The following is a 17,458-nucleotide window of genomic DNA, read 5'->3' as shown; positions in this document are numbered from 1 at the left end:
CGTTTGCTCTCCTTTTCTTCTCCCCTTTGCAGCCATAACCTCGGGGAAGGGGATTTGCCGTTCCTCCCTCTTCCCCGCCACTCCTGACTTCCTTTCCCCATGATCTCTCGCGCTTCCTTTGTTCTCCGATTTAAGATGGTTCGCGATTGAACGGCCTGTTAAACACGGGGCTTATTTCTTGGGGTTATTTGCAGAAACCGCGTTATGCAAGGGGCACCCGCGACGGGTCGGGGAGGTGTTTCAGTGTGATAAAGAGACGCTTTTATTCAACTTTCCAAAACCAGTCGGAAAACCTCCCGCCTCTTCCCTGAGGCGTTTGGTGAGGGAGGGGGCGGGGAGGGCAAGCTCCCGCCTCTTCCCTGAGGCGTTTGGTGAGGAAACAGGGCTCTCGTTCAGGCCTAGGAAACGTTCAGCGCGTCCCGTTTCCCTCCAGTGTCGACCAGACCGCTGCAGAGGAAACGAGGGGCCAACGTGAGGGGGGAGAAGGGCCTCCGCCATTTTAGGCCAGGCCTCCCCCTCCGTCCTCTCGTCGGCGGCGAGCGCGCGCCGCGTTGGGGGGCCGGCGCGCATGCGCCCGAGCCGCCGCGGGGGTCGGAGAGGGGGAAGGCGCGCGCCCCAGGCTGGGGGGGCGATGCGCGCGCAGGGCGCGCCGGGCACGTGCGGAGGGGAGCTCTCGCGAGATCGGAGGGGGGCTATATAAAGGCTCAGGAGCGGGCCGTCCTTCCCTCGTTGTGGACCGGCCGTGCGTGAGGCGACTGCAGGCGCCCTTCCCTCCGCCCGCCATCCTTTCTTCTTCTTCTTCTTCCCTCACCGCCTCCCATGGAAGACTCGATGGACATGGACATGAGCCCCCTGCGGCCCCAGAACTTCCTCTTCGGTACCGTGAGGGGCGGGCGGAAGGATTGGGCCTGGTGGGGAGGCCTCCGCCTCCATCGTGCTACCACCGTGTGCGAAGCACTCTGCGAAGCGCCGGGGACAGGCCGGTCGGGGTGGCCCTCCCTTCCTCGCATAATAATAATGACGATGATGGGATTGATTAGGCGCTTACTATGTGCAAAGCGCTGTTGTAAGCGCAGGGGGGGATGAGGTTCACACAGTGGAATCGTCAGCTGTGTGACTTCGGGCAAGTCGCCTAACTTCTCTGGGCCTCCGTTCCCTCAACGTTGTAACCTGAGCAGTGCTTTGCACGTAGGAAGCGCTCAACACATGCCACGGTTATTATTATTATCATCCCCAGTTTACGGATGAGGTAACTGAGGCACGGGGAAGTTAAGTGGGTTGAACCCCTGACCTTCTAGACTGTGAGCCCACTGTTGGGTAGAGACTATGTGTTGCCGACTTGTACTTCCCAAGCGCTTAGTACAGTGCTCTGCACACAGTAAGCGCTCAATAAATACGATTGATTGATCTGTGACTTCAAAGCCCGGGCTCTTTCTTCTTCAAGGCTTCTAGACTGTGAGCCCGTTGTTGGGTAGGGACCGGCTCTATCTGTTTAGTAATAATAGTAATGATGGCATTTGTTAAGCGCTTACTATGGGAGCCTACTGTTGGGTAGGGGCCGTCTCTCTATGTTGCCAACTTGTACTTCCCAAGCGCTTAGTACGGTGCTCTGCACACAGTATGCGCTCAATAAATACGATTGAATGTATAAAGCCCTGTTCTAAGCGCTGGAGGGATACAGGGTGATCGGGTTGTCCCACGGGGGGCTCACAGTCTTAAACCCCATTTTACAAAGGAGGTAACTGAGGCACAGAGAAGTGAAGTGACTTGACCAAAGTCACACAGCAGACATGTGGCGGAGTCGGAATTCGAACCCCTGACTCCAAAGCCCGTGCTTTTTCCACTGAGCCACGCTGCTTCTACTTCTACTGTTTCCGACTTGTGCTTCCCAGGCGCTTAGTACAGTGCTCTGCACACAGTAAGCGCTCAGTAAATACGGTGGTCGGGGAGGGGGCGGCCGTTGTGGAGCCGTTACCGGGCCGGGGGGCACGTGGCGCCCACGTGGCATCGAGGGGCGCTCCTGGGGACGGGGGCTGCGGCCTCTGAAGACGCAGTCTCCGATAATCTTCATAATCCCATTAACAATAACGGTATGTGTTAACGCGCTTACTATGTGCCAAGCACTGATCCAAGCGCCGGGGTAGACACCAGGTCATCGGGTTGTCCCACGTGAGGCTTCAGCCCCATCTTGCAGATAACTAAGCCCTCCCCTATAATAATATAATAATAATAGTATTAAGCGCTTACTATGTGCTAAGCATTCTTCCTGCCTGGGCAGACATCAGGTCCCACGTGGGGCTCATAGTCTTCAGCCCCATCTTGCAGATAACTAAGCCCCTCCCCCCTTTAGTAATGGTAACAATAATAGTATTAAGCGCTTACTATGTGCTATTCACTGTTATAAGCGCCGGGGTAGACCACAGTTTTCATCCCCATCTTTCAGATGACTAAGCCCCCTTTTAATAATAATAATAATAATAGCAGTAATCGCTTACTATGTGCTAACCATTGTTCTATGCGCCGGGGTAGGCACCAGGTCGTCTCACGTGGGGCTCACAGTCTTCATCCCCATCTTCCAGATGACTAAAACCTCCTTTTAATAATTATAATGGTATTTGTTAAGCGCTTTCTGTGTGCCAAGCACTGTTGTAAGCGCTGGGGTAGACACCAGGTCATCAGGTTGTTCCACGTGGGGCTCAGTCTTCATCCCCATCTTGCAGATGACAAAGCCCCCTTTCTAATAGTAATAATGGTATTAAGCGTTTACAATGTGTTAAGCACTATTCTAAGTGCTAGGGTAGACACCAGGTCATCAGATTGTCCCACGTGGGGCTCAGTCTTCATCCCCATCTTAAAGATGACTAATCCCCCTTTATTGATAATAAATTTGTTAAGCGCTTACTATGTGCTGTGTACTATGTTCTAAGCGCTGGGATAGAGCCCAGGTCATCAGGTTGCCCCACATGGGGCTCTCAGTCTTAAGCCCCATCTTGCAGATAACTAAGCCCCCCCCTTTAATAGTAGTAATGGTATTTAATGGTATTTGTTAAGCGCTTACTATGTGCTAAGCGCTAAGATAGATACAAGGAGCCCAGGTGGAGCTCAAAGTCTTCATCCCCATCTTGCAGATGACTAAGACCCCTTTTAATAATAATAATAATGGTATTTGTTAAGCACTTACTGTGTCAAGACTGTTCTAAGCACTGGGGTAGACACAAGGTAATCAGGTTGTCCCACGTGGGGCTCTCAGTCTTAATCCCCATCTTAAAGATGACTAATCCCCCCTTTATTGATAATACATTTGTTAAGCGCTTACTATGTGCTGTGTACTATGTTCTAAGCGCTGGGGTAGATCCCAGGTCATCAGGTTGCCCCACATGGGGCTCTCAGTCTTAAGCCCCATCTTGCAGATAACTAAGCCCCCCCCTTTAATAGTAATAATAATGGTATTTGTTAAGCGCTTACTATGTGCTAAGCGCTGATAGATACAAGGAGCCCAGGTGGAGGTCAAAGTCTTCATCTCCATCTTGCAGATGACTAAGACCCCTTTTAATAATAATAATAATGGTATTTGTTAAGCACTTACTGTGTCAAGACTGTTCTAAGCACTGGGGTAGACACAAGGTAATCAGGTTGTCCCACGTGGGGCTCTCAGTCTTAATCCCCATCTTCCAGATGACTAAGCCTCCCTTCAAATATTAACAATAATAATTATGGTATTTAAGTGCTTAATCTGTGTCGAGCACTGTTCAAAGCCCCTGAGGGGGATGAAAGGTAATCAGGTTGTCCCACGTTGGGCTCAGTCTTCATCCCCATCTTCTCAGTCTTCATCCCCATCTTCCAGTTAAGCCCCCCTTTTCATCAGCCCCCCCTCCCCTCTCAGCCCCTTTACTGTACCCTCCCCTCCGCCCCACAGCACTTGAGTATATATGTACATATTTATAATTCTAGTTATTTATGTTCGTTCAATTGTATTTAATATTTAATCGTATTTAAAGCATCTTCTTAAAAGTCAAAAAAATACCACTGAGCTTTCCGCATTTCCCAGAATTAAAATTTCTGAAAACAAGCCCTTAGATGACCCCCTTGCTCACTACCACCAAAGCATGGCTCAGCCACAGACTTACTGTTGATGCCTGTTTACTTGTTTTGATGTGTACATATCTATAATCCTATATATAGTGATGCTACTAATGCTTGTTTACTTGTTTTGATGTCTTCCCCTTCTAGACTGTGAGCCCATTGTGGGCAGGGATTGTCTCTCTCTGTTGCTGAATTGTAGTACTTTCCAAACGCTTAGTACAGTGCTCCGCACACTGCTGCACACTGTACACAGTGTACTGCACACAGTAAGTGCTCAGTAAATGAATGAATTGAATGAATGAGGCCCAGAGAAGTGAAGTGACTTGCCGGAGGTCACACAGTGGACAAGGAGCGGAGTCAGGATTAGATCCCATGACCCCTGACTCCCAACTCTTGCTCTTTCCACTGAGCCATGCCTCTTGACCAAACAGGGAAAAAATGTGCAGTGGCTGAGCCCTGCTTTGGTGGTAGTGAGCATGGGGGTGATCTAAGGGCTTGTTTTCAGAAATTTTAATTCTGGGAAATGCGGAAAGCTCAGTGGTATTTTCTTGGCTTTTAATAAAATGCTTTAAAAATCACAACGATCACCTTGCAACGTTTGTTCGTGATAATCTCTCGAGCTGGAGGACCTCTTCTTTAGGGGTCGTGTCTGTATTCATTCATATTTATTGAGCGCACACTCTAAATAAGCGCTTTGGAAAGTACAATACAGCAGATCTTTCTCCAATACATAGGTGGTTGGGTGGGGAGGGGGCTAGGGAGAAAAATGGTGGATACAAGAGTGGGTGTAGTAACTGTTGCATTACCTTGCAGGTTGTGAGTTGAAAGCCGACAAAGATTATCACTTCAAGGTGGACAATGATGAGAACGAGCATCAGTTGTCTTTGAGAACGGTAATAAGTTTATAACTACACTGATAAGATTGTGAGCAATCAGTCAGCATTCACAGAGACAAAATTAATAACTTCTATCATTTTATGACTTGTGTGCAAATACATAATGTAGACTTTCTGCACTTTAAGTTCTCTGGGCAGACTAGAAAAGGCAAGTTTCAAAATATGATTTTTGAGCCAAAAAATATTTACTCTTTACAAATGTATTATATAAACATTCACCCATAATTTTGATTTAACTTGCTAGGGCTTGCAAAGGTTTTGAGTAATGAAGATAATAATAGTTGCAGTGTTTACTGTGTGCTAAGTGCTGGGGTAATCAGGGTGGGTACAGTCCTTGTCCCACATGGGGCTCAGTGTTAATCCAGTTTTCCCCCTTTCACAGATGAGGTAACAGGCCTAAGTGATGTGGCTTGCCCAAGGTCACCCAGCATAATATGCAGATCTGGGATTAGAACCCAATTCCGCTGATTCCCAGTCCTGTGCTCTTTCCACTAGTCCATGCTCCTTTCCCATAGTTTGTGGACATTGTTAGACATGGTCCCTGTTCCACGGTGGGGGGTTCACAGACTTAAAAAAAAAAGCTGCCATTTGGGATGGGTGGGGGAAGCTCCAAACAGTAGAAATAGCAATAGAGTATTGCTTTGGGGGTTTGTCTTTGGATTCCTTATTCCATTCTGCTACTCTCAGACTACTGTACTGCAATTCCATCAACACTCCAGACCTGGTAAAGGTAACTGCATTACCAGTGAACCTTCCAGTAAGGTTTCCATGGTCACTCCTGGGGAAGGATGACTTTTTACTGAAGTGGAAACACTTATTGCTTATGGTCTTAAGTCCTTTTTGTAGGCAAGTCTTTGACTTTCTGGCTTTGTTGCAGCAAAACTGCATAACCATAGTGATTCCTAGGGGAATACTAAATCCTAATATGACTGGAATTGCTCTCCCAATGTAATTTGCTTCATTGGGGTAACAGGCCTTCGTAGACCATATTTTAGGGTAATTAAGTTTTCCTTGAAGCACTGAAGATCTCTCTCTTCACAGGTCAGTTTAGGAGCAGGTGCCAAAGATGAATTGCATGTCATAGAAGCAGAAGCATTGAATTATGAAGGCAGTCCAATTAAAGTAACACTGGCATCTTTGAAAATGTCTGTGCAGCCTACGGTAAGAGTACATTGAATATTGCAACCATTCTTTCTGAATAACTAGGCCGCAAACCATAGTGTACAGGTGGCATGGAGGACAAGAGGTTTTTTAGGAGTTAGTGCCCGCTAGTTTATTTTGCGATCTCTTTATTACTGTGGGCTACTTGTAAAAGTTCAATTTGTTTTTCTAGTAAAGTGGGTGTACAGTAAACCCACAGTGCTCTGGTAAGAGCCCTTCCCATTCCAAGGGAATAGCAGGGTGGTGAGGTGCCAGGGTGGGTTTTGGGCCTTTATTTCAAGAGCCATGGCTTCAAGCAGGATTTACTGAGATGATGGGTGCTTGGGCTGAACAGTGACAACCTGTGACAGAGGTTAGGTTTCTTTTGCTCTTGTACTCTGCCCTCCCAAACTGCTCACAAAGGGCAGATTGATAACCCCCACGCTTACGTTTGACTATAATGACTGCATTAAGTCATTAACACTGGATGCTGAAATCAATCTTGAGGTTGGCAAGGCCAGAAACCATGGCTCGATCACATGCGCAATGAAACATTTTAACAGCAAAATTCTCAGTTTGGTCCTGGAATCATTGATGTCAGTGGATCCATATAAAGTGATGGCATGGCATAAGGTTAGCCAGTTGTGGGGACGGGATTGATCGGCAGCCGAGAGGGTTTCTGTGCCTTTCCCCTAGGGATGAGTGGCATTCAACTCGGCGTCATTTCCAGCTTTGGTGGCATTTCTGCCTCTCACTTGATGCCCTGATTTGTCTTTAAAGTGGTCCTGTAAAGGCCCAGTTTCATGCTAGTGGTGGTAATGACTACTGTCCTTGATACAGTGATTATAGTGAGGGATGGAAATTCCCCTTAGTTGTATGGTTGCTGAAAACAATCACTGATGCCAAGCAGAAGAGGGCCGCTTAAAGATGAGATACAGGTCAGATTTCTTCCATCACGGAATACATTTTGAGGGGAGTGGAACTCATGCTTATTTGGGAAATGATGAATTTGTCTGGATGTGATTGCCTTGATATAGGTGTCGACTCCTAATAACTTGCAAACTCTTTCAGGTTTCTCTTGGTGGATTCGAAATCACTCCGCCAGTGGTTTTGAGGCTGAAGTGTGGTTCAGGGCCTGTTCATGTCAGTGGACAGCACCTAGTAGGTATGTATGTAGGTTGAAATAACCAGACATCCATTTCATAAGACATTTTAATTACGTTAGCACAGTAAGAAACATTTTGATATTTTTTTTCACCATTTGGGCCATTGGGAACTATAAGTTAAGGATCTGTAATCTAAAAGACTAATATTTACTGGTTCCTTGTAATCCTGTTTATAAAGACTTGGGACAGCATTTAAGCCAAAAATAATGAAATCTAACAAATTAAATCTTTAGCTTTAGAGGAAGATGCAGTGTCAGATGATGATGAAGAGGAGGAGGTGAAACTTGGAAATCTGTCTGGCAAACGACCTGCACCGGGAGTGGTTCCTAAGGTTCCGCAGGTATAAATCCTTCAGTGTCTTTCAAATGAGTTCTTGATAACATTTGGTTGCTAAAAAAATCTCTAAATTTGGTTGCTGAAAAATGAAAGGGGACTGAATGTAGTTTTTCAAACAGCTAGAGCTATGAGCTTTTATACAGGTCCCTGACTAGAGGCCACAATAAAGTCTTCCTTTTAGAGTGGGTGGATTTTAGCTGAGGACATCCTGCATAGCATCAGCGTACACATAGATTAAGAAGGAAAAGGAGTAACCAGCAGGGAAGGCTTCCAGCAGTGTGGACATATTTCTCATCCCCCAAAGTAAGCCATTTCTGAAGGGACAGTTTTAATACACAACATAGATTCATAGCAGAGGCTAACCCAACATGTGCGGGGCTGGTTTTTTTAATGAGCATGGTTTCCGGCCATATCTGTAAGCTTATAAAGATGGCATTTGTTAAGTGCTTACTATGTGCGAAGCACTGTTCTAAGTGCTGGGGGGAATACACTGTGATCAGGTTGTCCCATGTGGGGCTCACAATCTTAATCCCAGTTCTACAGATGAGGGAATTGAGGCTCAGAGAAGTTAAGTGACTTGCCCAAAGTCACACAGCTGACAAGTGGTGGAGCCAGGATTAGAACCCATGACCTCTGACTCCCAAGCCCGTTCTCTTTCCACAGAGCCACACTACTTCTCTTAAGCAGGGAGCATGCCTGCTAATTCTCCTATACTTAGGATAGTGTAGTGTTCTGCACATGGTAAGTGCCCAGTAATTATGATTGGTATTTATGCAGAGAATTGTCTGATATTTAATGAATATTCCTTTTTCAAGAAAAAAGCAAAATTGGCAGAACTGGCAGAGGATGAGGAAGATGATGATGATGATGATGACGATGATGATGACGAGTAAGTCTTTTCTGGGAGCACTGGGCAGAACTGGGATTATGGGGTGATGACTCTTGATCTGGTAGCTTGCAGAAGAACATCATGGGGAATTGTTTTAAATACTAATGGAATGGTGCACATCACCAGACTCTTGATGGAAATAGTTGCCAGTGGGGCTGGAGAGAGATCACAATTGGAGATTATTCCAAAGCTTTGCTTGAAGCTTTTTTTCTGTAATTTTTCAGTTTCCTCATCCTTCCTACTCTTTGGAAGTACTGAAAGTAAAAACAAAAGTACTGAAGAAGTTCTGCAGGGAGAAATGTGAGAAGCTCATGACTAAGGGTTGACTATTGGCTACAGCCACGAACTTTATGGTTCCTGAAAGTCTCTTGAAAGTACATGTTTCAAATGGGGGTGACATTTATTGGCTGATTAAATCACAGCATACACTGAACTTTATGTGCGGACACTAGGGCAATTTTGTGTAGAGGGAAGGAGGAAAAATAATGGGGTGGGGAAGAGGAGGGAAGTCACAACCTGAACATGCAAATGACATCCTATTCAGTAACTTCTCAGCATGTGCTCTCCAGTGAACATTGACACCATCTGGTTTTTGAGGTTCATTCAATGATGTAAAAACTACTGAAAGCAGAACATACTTGGGTGATCAACAAAAATACTGCATTGTTTTCCTGTTACATGATTTAAATAGCCATTGTAAAGTTCTGGTGGGTTGGTGAGTTTGCCTGGACAGCATAATTACAAGACTTGTATATTAATGCATTTGTAGTGATGATGAAGATGATGACTTTGAGGAAGAAGAGAAGACTCCAGCAAAGAAGGTAAGGCTATTTCAGAAGCAGTTTACTGAAATGTTAGGGCAAATGATTGCTAACCTGAGGGAGTCTTCCTTTAGCAAACAAGCTAAGTAACAATAAATTCGGGATACCAATCTCATGAATTTTTATTTTTATTTTAATACTATGATGTGGTCACCGATAGCCAGGAAAGAGAATGTGATGTGTTGGTGTAAAAAAAATATGTGAGGACTAGAAAGTTGATTGTAATAGTAGATTTTTGCCTAGGTCTAATAATGGACTTTGTGGGGAGGAATTACTGGAATATATAACTGATTCAGAGGAGAAAAGGATTAAGTATTTACCTTTGTTTTATTTCAGTCTGCCCGAGAGACTCCAAAAAATGCACAAAAGTCAAACCAGAATGGAAAAGATTCAAAGCCATCCACGCCAAAATCGAAAGTGAGTGTATTATAATTCTTTATGGGTTTTACTAGGTCAGCTGCCTTTGGACAGGGAGCCTCAGAAAACACACTGCAAGAGGTGTTGTGGTCATACCAGAGCTTGGGTCAGTCCTCTCTCATTTATTTTTTCTTGAGTTTGGGAAAACAGCAGGCCTCCTAGTAGTAACATCAATTTCTGTGGAACTACTGCTGACCACACTGGCAGGCTGAAATGAAATGGTATTCTGCCTTTGCTGACTTTTCAATGATGGACTTGTCTTTTTAGGGTTCAGAGTCATTCAAAAAACAAGAAAAATCTCCAAAAACACCAAAAGGACCTTTAACTGTAGATGATGTTAAAGCAAAAATGCAGGCAACCATGGACAAGGTGAGTGACTGGAAAGTAATCTAGTTTCCTTAGTTTAGGGATTTTATTAGATTGAAGGGCATTGGAAGCATGGAATTGTCTTGCCAAGGACCTGCATGGCTGCAATGCCACAATCCCCTCAGGCCTAAAAATAATAATGATGGCATTTGTTAAGCTAAGAGTTGGGGAGGATACAAGGTGATCAGGTTGTCCCATATGGGGCTCACAATCTTCATCCCCATTTTACAGATGAGATGACTGAGGCTCTGACTTGCCCAAAGTCACACAGCTGACAACTGGCAGAGCTGGGATTTGAACCCATGACCTCTGACTCCCAAGCCAGTGGTCTTTCCATTGAGCCTCGCTGCCTAATAGTAGTGGACCACTGTAATATCCAGGTCATCCAGTTCATGACCTTAAATTGTTGGATGCTTGGGACAGGGGTCCATCTATGAACTCGTTTTGTACTTTCCCCAGTGCTCGGCACACAGGTGCTCAAATACCATTATCAGCTTCTTGCAAATGTATTTTTAATTCAGCGCTTTGCACATAGTAAGCGCTTAATAAATGCCATCATTAAGGCAGTTCTTCGCCGATCATTACCCCTTGTATAGTGAATGCTGTAGCAGACATCAGTTGCTGGGGAGAGAAGGTATTGTCTATCTGTACCTCCTCTACTATTCTATTTATTTTATTTTGTTAATTGGTTTTGTTGTCTGTCTCACCCTTCTAGACTGAGCCCACTGTTGGGTAGGGACGGTCTGTATATGTTGCCAACTTGTACTTCCCAAGTGCTTAGTACACAGTAAGCGCTCAATAAATACAAATGAATGAATGAAAGCAGGAAGCTTGATGCGTTGGCTGATGGAGACCAGGTCTAGAAAAGGCTCATTGTAGGCATTCAGTTCCAGAGCCAGACAGCTATATGTGAGATGTAGCCATTGCCTGATTGCTTTTTATGTATCTGGAGTACCAAATGCAAGTTGGCCAGTTTGCTTTTTTTTTTTCTTTTTTCAATTTGAAGCCTTGTGTGCTGCAAATCCAGCAGAGGGCGTGCATGCTTTTCAGAGCATCTGCTAAAAGTAACAAGTGAATGATGTTCTAATCACACCTCTTCTGGGAAATAATGAATACTTGGTGATTTTCAAAAGAGTGAGTTAGAGCTGGGAAATCTACTGGCCTTTTCCAAAATACTACACCAAACCCTTTTTATTAAAAAGAGTGCACATTGAAGATTTCTTCTTTTTCACTGCTTTAACTGATGAATGATACTTGTTTATTGTGTGCAGAGAACTATACCAAATTCTTGGGCATTCCCTGCCCATTAATAGTTTACAGTTTAGAGGGGGACGGAAATTGCCACAAATTGTGGATATGTACATAAAGGCTGTGGGGGCTGAATTTAACTTGGGCAGTTCAGCTATTTAAATCCAGGCATTGAATTATCTGCATAGGCGCAGGTGCCATCATTCAACATTCATGAGGATTTGGGGATTTAGTACCTGTTTCTCAACAAACAGTGCTCAGCGCTTAGAACAGTGCTTTGCACATAGTAAGCGCTTAACAAATGCCATCATTGGGAAGCAGCGTGGCTCAGCGGAAAGAGCCCGGGGCTTTAAAGTCAGGTCATCGGTTCAAATCCCGGCTCTGCCACTTGTCAGCTGTGTGACTTTGGGCAAGTCACTTCACTTCTCTGGGCCTCCGTTACCTCCTCTGTAAAATAGGGATGAAGATTTTGAGCCCCACGTGGGACAACCTGGTCACCTTGTAAATTCCCCAGCGCTTAGAACAGTGCTTTGCACATAGTAAGCGCTTAATAAATGCCATCATCATCATCATTATAACAACTAGGGCCCATGTGGGGCAAGGGACTCTGTCCTGATAAACTTGCATCTACCCCAGTGCTTACAACAGAGATTAAATATGCAGTGCTTGATTACTATTTTCGTGGGATTCCTTGATAGAGTTTTTCTCTAGTAGTTTACACAAATAAGAATGGCCATGCAGGCCTAGCACCCCCACAATTGAGTATTTCACAGTTACATTGTACTCTCTGCAGTGTTTAGTACAGTGCTGTGCACACGGTAAGTATTCAGTAAATATGGCTGTCATTCATTGTGTGGTGGCTGGTGTTTGACATTTTCTGTCATTTTATTTTACTACATTACTTTAAAAGTGCTTGACAATTCTGTGTTCCTTGCAAAAGGCTGTAAGCTGAGCATGCATGTCCGTATACCTTTGTGTATTGTCTCCAAGCATGCACTGTACATAAGCATCTGGCTATTGCACATTTAGATTGTCTAGGGAGGATGGGGAAAATGCAAACTGAATGTTTTATCTGATAGGGATTTATTAAGGACTGTAGGCCGGGTGAGTCTCCACACAGTGGCAGCCTCATTTTTACTCTCTGGAGGCCTTTGCTGAGAATAGGGTTGAGGGAACTGGCATTCAAAATTCAAAAGTCTGTATCCTATAAACTAGAGGATTTGGGAAAGACAAGTGTAAGTGTACTTAGCACTGAAAAACAAAACTGAGGATGTGGAAAGATTGGCAAAGCACGATTCCAGCAGAGTGTAATCAAACTCATCAACCAGAAGCTGCTATAATCATGTAGTTCTGTCTCCAAAATAAAGAAGTGGAATGTGGCCTGCAAGTTCAGGCAGTTAATCCTCCCTACACTCAACTGTGGTTGAACTGGCCCTCTGACGCTAGAGCTACTCAGAAACAACAAATCTTGGTAATGAGCTGGACCTGCACTAGTGAGTACTGTCTGGTGTCACGCACTTTAAAAATGATAGAAAGGGAAGAAGGTCCAGAGAACTATAAAAATGACAAAAGAGTGGTGGACAGGTTGATAAAAGAGCAGGCCATTTAACTGGCTTCAGTGGAGAGGAAGCTGACCTGATCTCTATGGACCAAACAAGAAGTTTACATTACTGCAGGAGATATTTTGAATCTTAACAAGGAAGAACTGGTTGATAAAATAAAATGACTGCAAGAGGCATGGGGTTCCTTTTCCTCAGAGGATCCTTGTGAAGAGCAAGGCAGTCGTTCAGAGCTGATCTCAGTCCCTTTAGTTTGGGGGAGATTAGTAATATCTAGGTGAATACCAGTTCTGACTGACTCAAGTTAGTTTGCCTCTGGAAGATAATATTGCACATGTAGGAGTTACACATGTAACTTAATTTGCAGGTTCTTAAGCAGTAGATTTTTTTAAACAATTCAGAAGGTGCATCATCACTCACCTAGAGAATCAGGGAATGATGACTCTTGTATTTGCCTTTTAGGGTGGTGCCCTCCCCAAAGTGGAGGGCAAGTTTATCAACTACGTAAAGAATTGCTTCCGGATGTCTGATCAAGAGGTAACTTTTTGTGGGGATGTAACAACCCAAATAGAGTATTCTTTGGGTGAGATGGGGAGAGGGGCTTTCTAGTTTGTTTTCAGCATGATTCATAGTAATTCTCCCATTTCAAAAGGTTACAAGCCATAGACGATACTGCAGATTAAACAAATGGAAACTGTTTTAGGGATTTACTTGGCAAAAGTTGAAGTTAATATTTTATTACATTTTTTCCAGCTTTTATATGGTTGGTAAATTATCTCTTGGTTACTAAACCCACAGAATTTTACTTCTGGCACAATATTGGCTAAGGAAATGAGTTGTGGTTTTCCTTGCTGCTGAATTTGGCCACTTGGGCAAGTCGGGTCTTAGCTTTTTTTCGGGGGTGGGAACTGTTTTTTTTATATAGATCTTATGGGAACTATTTTTTACTTTCTTTCCCAAAGTCAGCTAACTTCTAAGTGTTCAGGCCAAAAGGTGGAATCAGGAAGTGAGTTGCTGAATTAGTTATTTACTCAACTTGCAATAGGTTAAACCTGTTAGATTTTGCTTGAAATTCCTATAATTTTGGTATTTTGTCACTGGAAAAAAAAAGTTTTATGCTTTCCTGCTTCCCCTAGTGGCTCAAAACTAACTTGTAACAACTACCTGATCGACCAAAGTATATTGTGAAAAACTTAAGTAGTTCTCTACTGAAGCTGATCTGACCTGTCAGGACAAAGGGAGTTCAGCCAATATTTGCCAGATGGATTCCCCCCCTTCCCCGCCTTTTTTTTTTTTTTTTTACCAAATGTGTTAGGCTTTCTATGAAGGACAACTTTACTTAAAATTTGAATGTTCAGTAATATGATCTTTGAATATAGGATGCTAAACTTTGATTGATAACCAGTTAATGGAAGTCTTTATTTGCATACTTTGACCTGAGCTGACTAATATTAATAACAGCAAGTCTTGCCTTGATTACAGTCTTAAAAACAAAAAAACTTTGCTTTTGCTTTGCTCTTCTAATAAGCCTTTTCTAATGAGAGGGGGATTTGAGATAAAGGGGAGCAACTAATGTGTTTGTACATAGCGTTGACTTTTTTAAAATTTGGTTTCTGCACATTTTCAGGCTATTCAAGATCTCTGGCTGTGGAGGAAGTCCCTTTAAAAAAAACTGAACAGTTTGTTAAAATTTTCAGTCATATTTCTGTAACAGTTTATCTGGCTGTCCTTTTTATAATGCAGAGTGAGAACTTTCCCTACCGTGTCTGATAAATGTCGTCCAGATTACTTTGCCAAGAATGTGTTGTCCAAAATGCCTGTTTAGTTTTTAAAAGATGGAACTCCACCCTTTGCTTCACTTTAAGTATGTATGGAATGTTATGATAGGGCATAGTAGTAGTGGTGGTCAGACAAATGGAAATGGTGGGGAGACAAAATATACATGTGAAATAAATTCAGTATTTTAATAAAGTAACATTGTTTCCTTATTTCTGTGGGATGGGGCTGTCTCTGAGCTTGTCTAAATATGAAGTGTTTTGAATTTGAAGCAAATTCCTAAAAGCAGTTTTTCAAGTTGGTTGTAACTATTTGAATACAGAAAACTCTGAGACAGATGAAAAGTTGAAGTTATTGGCGATGAGGGTTAAAAGCAAATTTGTTAACACAAACTATATTAATGTTAGGCCTGAGATTTCTCTTTAAAATGGAGCTGTCTTCATGCTTTATAGAATTAACTAATTAACCCCCTTTTAGTTCAATGGGATGTCCATCTTCTCTCCCCCCCCCATCAACTTCTAGCTTAGCCGGAGGGCAGTGTGAGAAATGTGAAGTTAGACAAATCTTTTCACATGTCCGTCCGTCCCCCCCCCCCCCACCTCTTAAAGTAGATACAACTCATTCCCTTAGTGGTGTGTCATTGCCAGGTAGATCATTGTGGGTTGCTTGTTGAGTTAGGATGCCTCCCTTAGTTAGAGGAGCAAAGAAGCTAGCTTGAAGTGCTCAAAACTTTCCATTACATTATCTAATTGACTCAGTTGCCACCTGTTTTTAACTAATGGTTGCTGAAACTTCACTGCTTCCTTGGATAGACCTCTGCTTAAGTTCTGTCGGGGGCGCAGTTGTATTCCACTGTAAATAAGGTTCAGATAGTATGTCTTAAATATTTCTTTTGCATAACTCAGCCGTCTGTTACATTTTCATTTCCATTCTTGGCTTTTGGACAAACCAAAAGTACCAATTCAGAAGAACAAAAGCTGATTTGAAGACCAGAACGGTCCAGCTGTAGACTACTTGGATGAATGACCATCTGTATTTCTCACATACCGTCAAAGTGCCGGGATCTAACATCTAACTCAAACGGGTGGTTAAATTGACTATTTTTAAGGGGTTTGGAGGCCAAAGGGAAATGAAATGGGGAAGACTACTTTTCTACTCAGGGAAGGAGCTGGTAGCCAGTCCTTTAATGCCTGCCCTAGAACATCTATGGGTCCTGTACACACATGAATTCGTAACCATGCCTGGGCTTCCCTTTTCTGACCTAGTTTTTCCTCCTAGACTTGCACGTGTTGGTGGGCATGATTGGAGCAGGGGTTGGGTTTCAGATGTTTGAACAGCTGACCAATACAGCAGTCTCAGGTCTGCCTGTGAAAGGAAATCCACACCCCAAAGACCCAACTCGAGCTTTCATTAGCCTAAGGCTAGCAGTGTTATGGGGCCCATCCCTATTACGCTTCAGAAAGTTTTTGTAGCGGAGGCAAAGTAAAAGTGGGACCTCTTTATTTTCCTGTGGCTCCAGCTTTTGTGTTGGAGCTGGGTAGGGTTGATCAGGTCCTGTACTCCATTGCTGAAAGTGATGCTCACCCTCTAGCAAGTTCATTCTCAGGACATGCCAGTACCATCCTATCTGAAGTTAAAGGTATGAACTGGGGGGTAGATTCATGTCCCTGGTATAGAGGTCCAGTGTTTTCTTATCAGAAGCAGAAGCTGAGTCTTGGAGGTTGGCTGCTGCTTAGATTTGTGATGTCAGAGACCTCCCGTTACTGGGTAGCTTCTGTAAGTAAAACCAGGTGATGGGAGTGAGCTGAGCCTGAAGTCCCATTAATGGAGAGAATACCTGGGGCTGATGAACCAGGAAGAAAACTTGAACTTGTAAGGCATCAGCCTTCCCCTGGGGAAGTAGAGTGGCCCAGTGGGTAGAGCATAGGCCAGAGACTCAGGGCCTGAGTTCTAATCCTAGCACTACTGTTCATCTGCCGTTTGGCCAAGTCTGCCTCAGTTTCCTCACCTGTCACCTGTAAAATGGGGATTAAGGCTGAGCCCCATGTGGGCCTAAACCAGTGCTTAGTACAGTGCCTTGCACATAAGCACTGAAAAATAGCGTAAAACATTACCTTGAGCCACCACTCAATGTATTTGCTTCTATTCAAGATATTTCTCAGTTTTGGGTTTTTGGTTTTTTTTGCCCGTTACAGACATCTCAAATTCCTAATCTGTCTGGAGGCCTGAGACAAGCTTGTCCTTGTTTAGGATTTTTCTGGATGTGATTGCTGGCTTAGAAAAATAACTAGGTGTCCAGACCCTTTATTCTCATGTCCTTGCAGTAGCCGACCTACCTGTTTGCCATTTGTCATGAGTATATGGAATTTAAGTTGGCCACTCATATACATATCCATCTTTCCATTTTTTCTTACTGTCTGTAATGTGTTGCCTTATCCCTTATTAGATTGTAAACCCCCTGAGGGTTGGGATTGTATCTTCTAACCATTGTACTCAAATGTTTAGTACAGTGCATGGCACCCAGGTGCTCAATAAATACTATTACTTGATTGCTTCATATTGTAAACTCATTTTAATCAATTTGGTGGGGTTGGGGTGGGAGGGTGGGCTGCATTAGCAATACTTGGTATGAGAAACTGACATACCATACTTTAGGAACATATACACTCAAGTGAAAAATGTGTTATTGTAAATACTCTTGTCGCTCCAATCACAAATAACAGCGTGGCTCAGTGGAAAGAGCACGGGCTTGAGAGGCAGA

General features: G+C 43.7%; 1 protein-coding gene across 1 annotated transcript; it reads left to right on the top strand.

Moving 5' to 3' along the window:
* Positions 1-728: 728 nt before the first annotated feature.
* NPM1 (nucleophosmin 1) lies at positions 729-17,249 on the top strand. The gene is given in 12 exon segments (XM_038772034.1): positions 729-877; positions 4,897-4,976; positions 6,021-6,140; positions 7,191-7,284; positions 7,519-7,625; positions 8,437-8,510; positions 9,280-9,331; positions 9,668-9,748; positions 10,016-10,117; positions 13,384-13,458; positions 14,549-14,561; positions 14,564-17,249. Coding segments are annotated over 12 exon segments (984 nt in total). The 5' UTR covers positions 729-819; the 3' UTR covers positions 14,692-17,249.
* Positions 17,250-17,458: the final 209 nt, after the last annotated feature.

Source organism: Tachyglossus aculeatus, chromosome X1 (genome assembly GCF_015852505.1).
Source record: "Tachyglossus aculeatus isolate mTacAcu1 chromosome X1, mTacAcu1.pri, whole genome shotgun sequence".
NCBI lineage: Eukaryota > Metazoa > Chordata > Mammalia > Monotremata > Tachyglossidae > Tachyglossus > Tachyglossus aculeatus.
The sequence above is the reverse complement of the archived record's forward strand: the minus strand, read 5'-3'. Positions and strand labels throughout refer to the sequence as shown.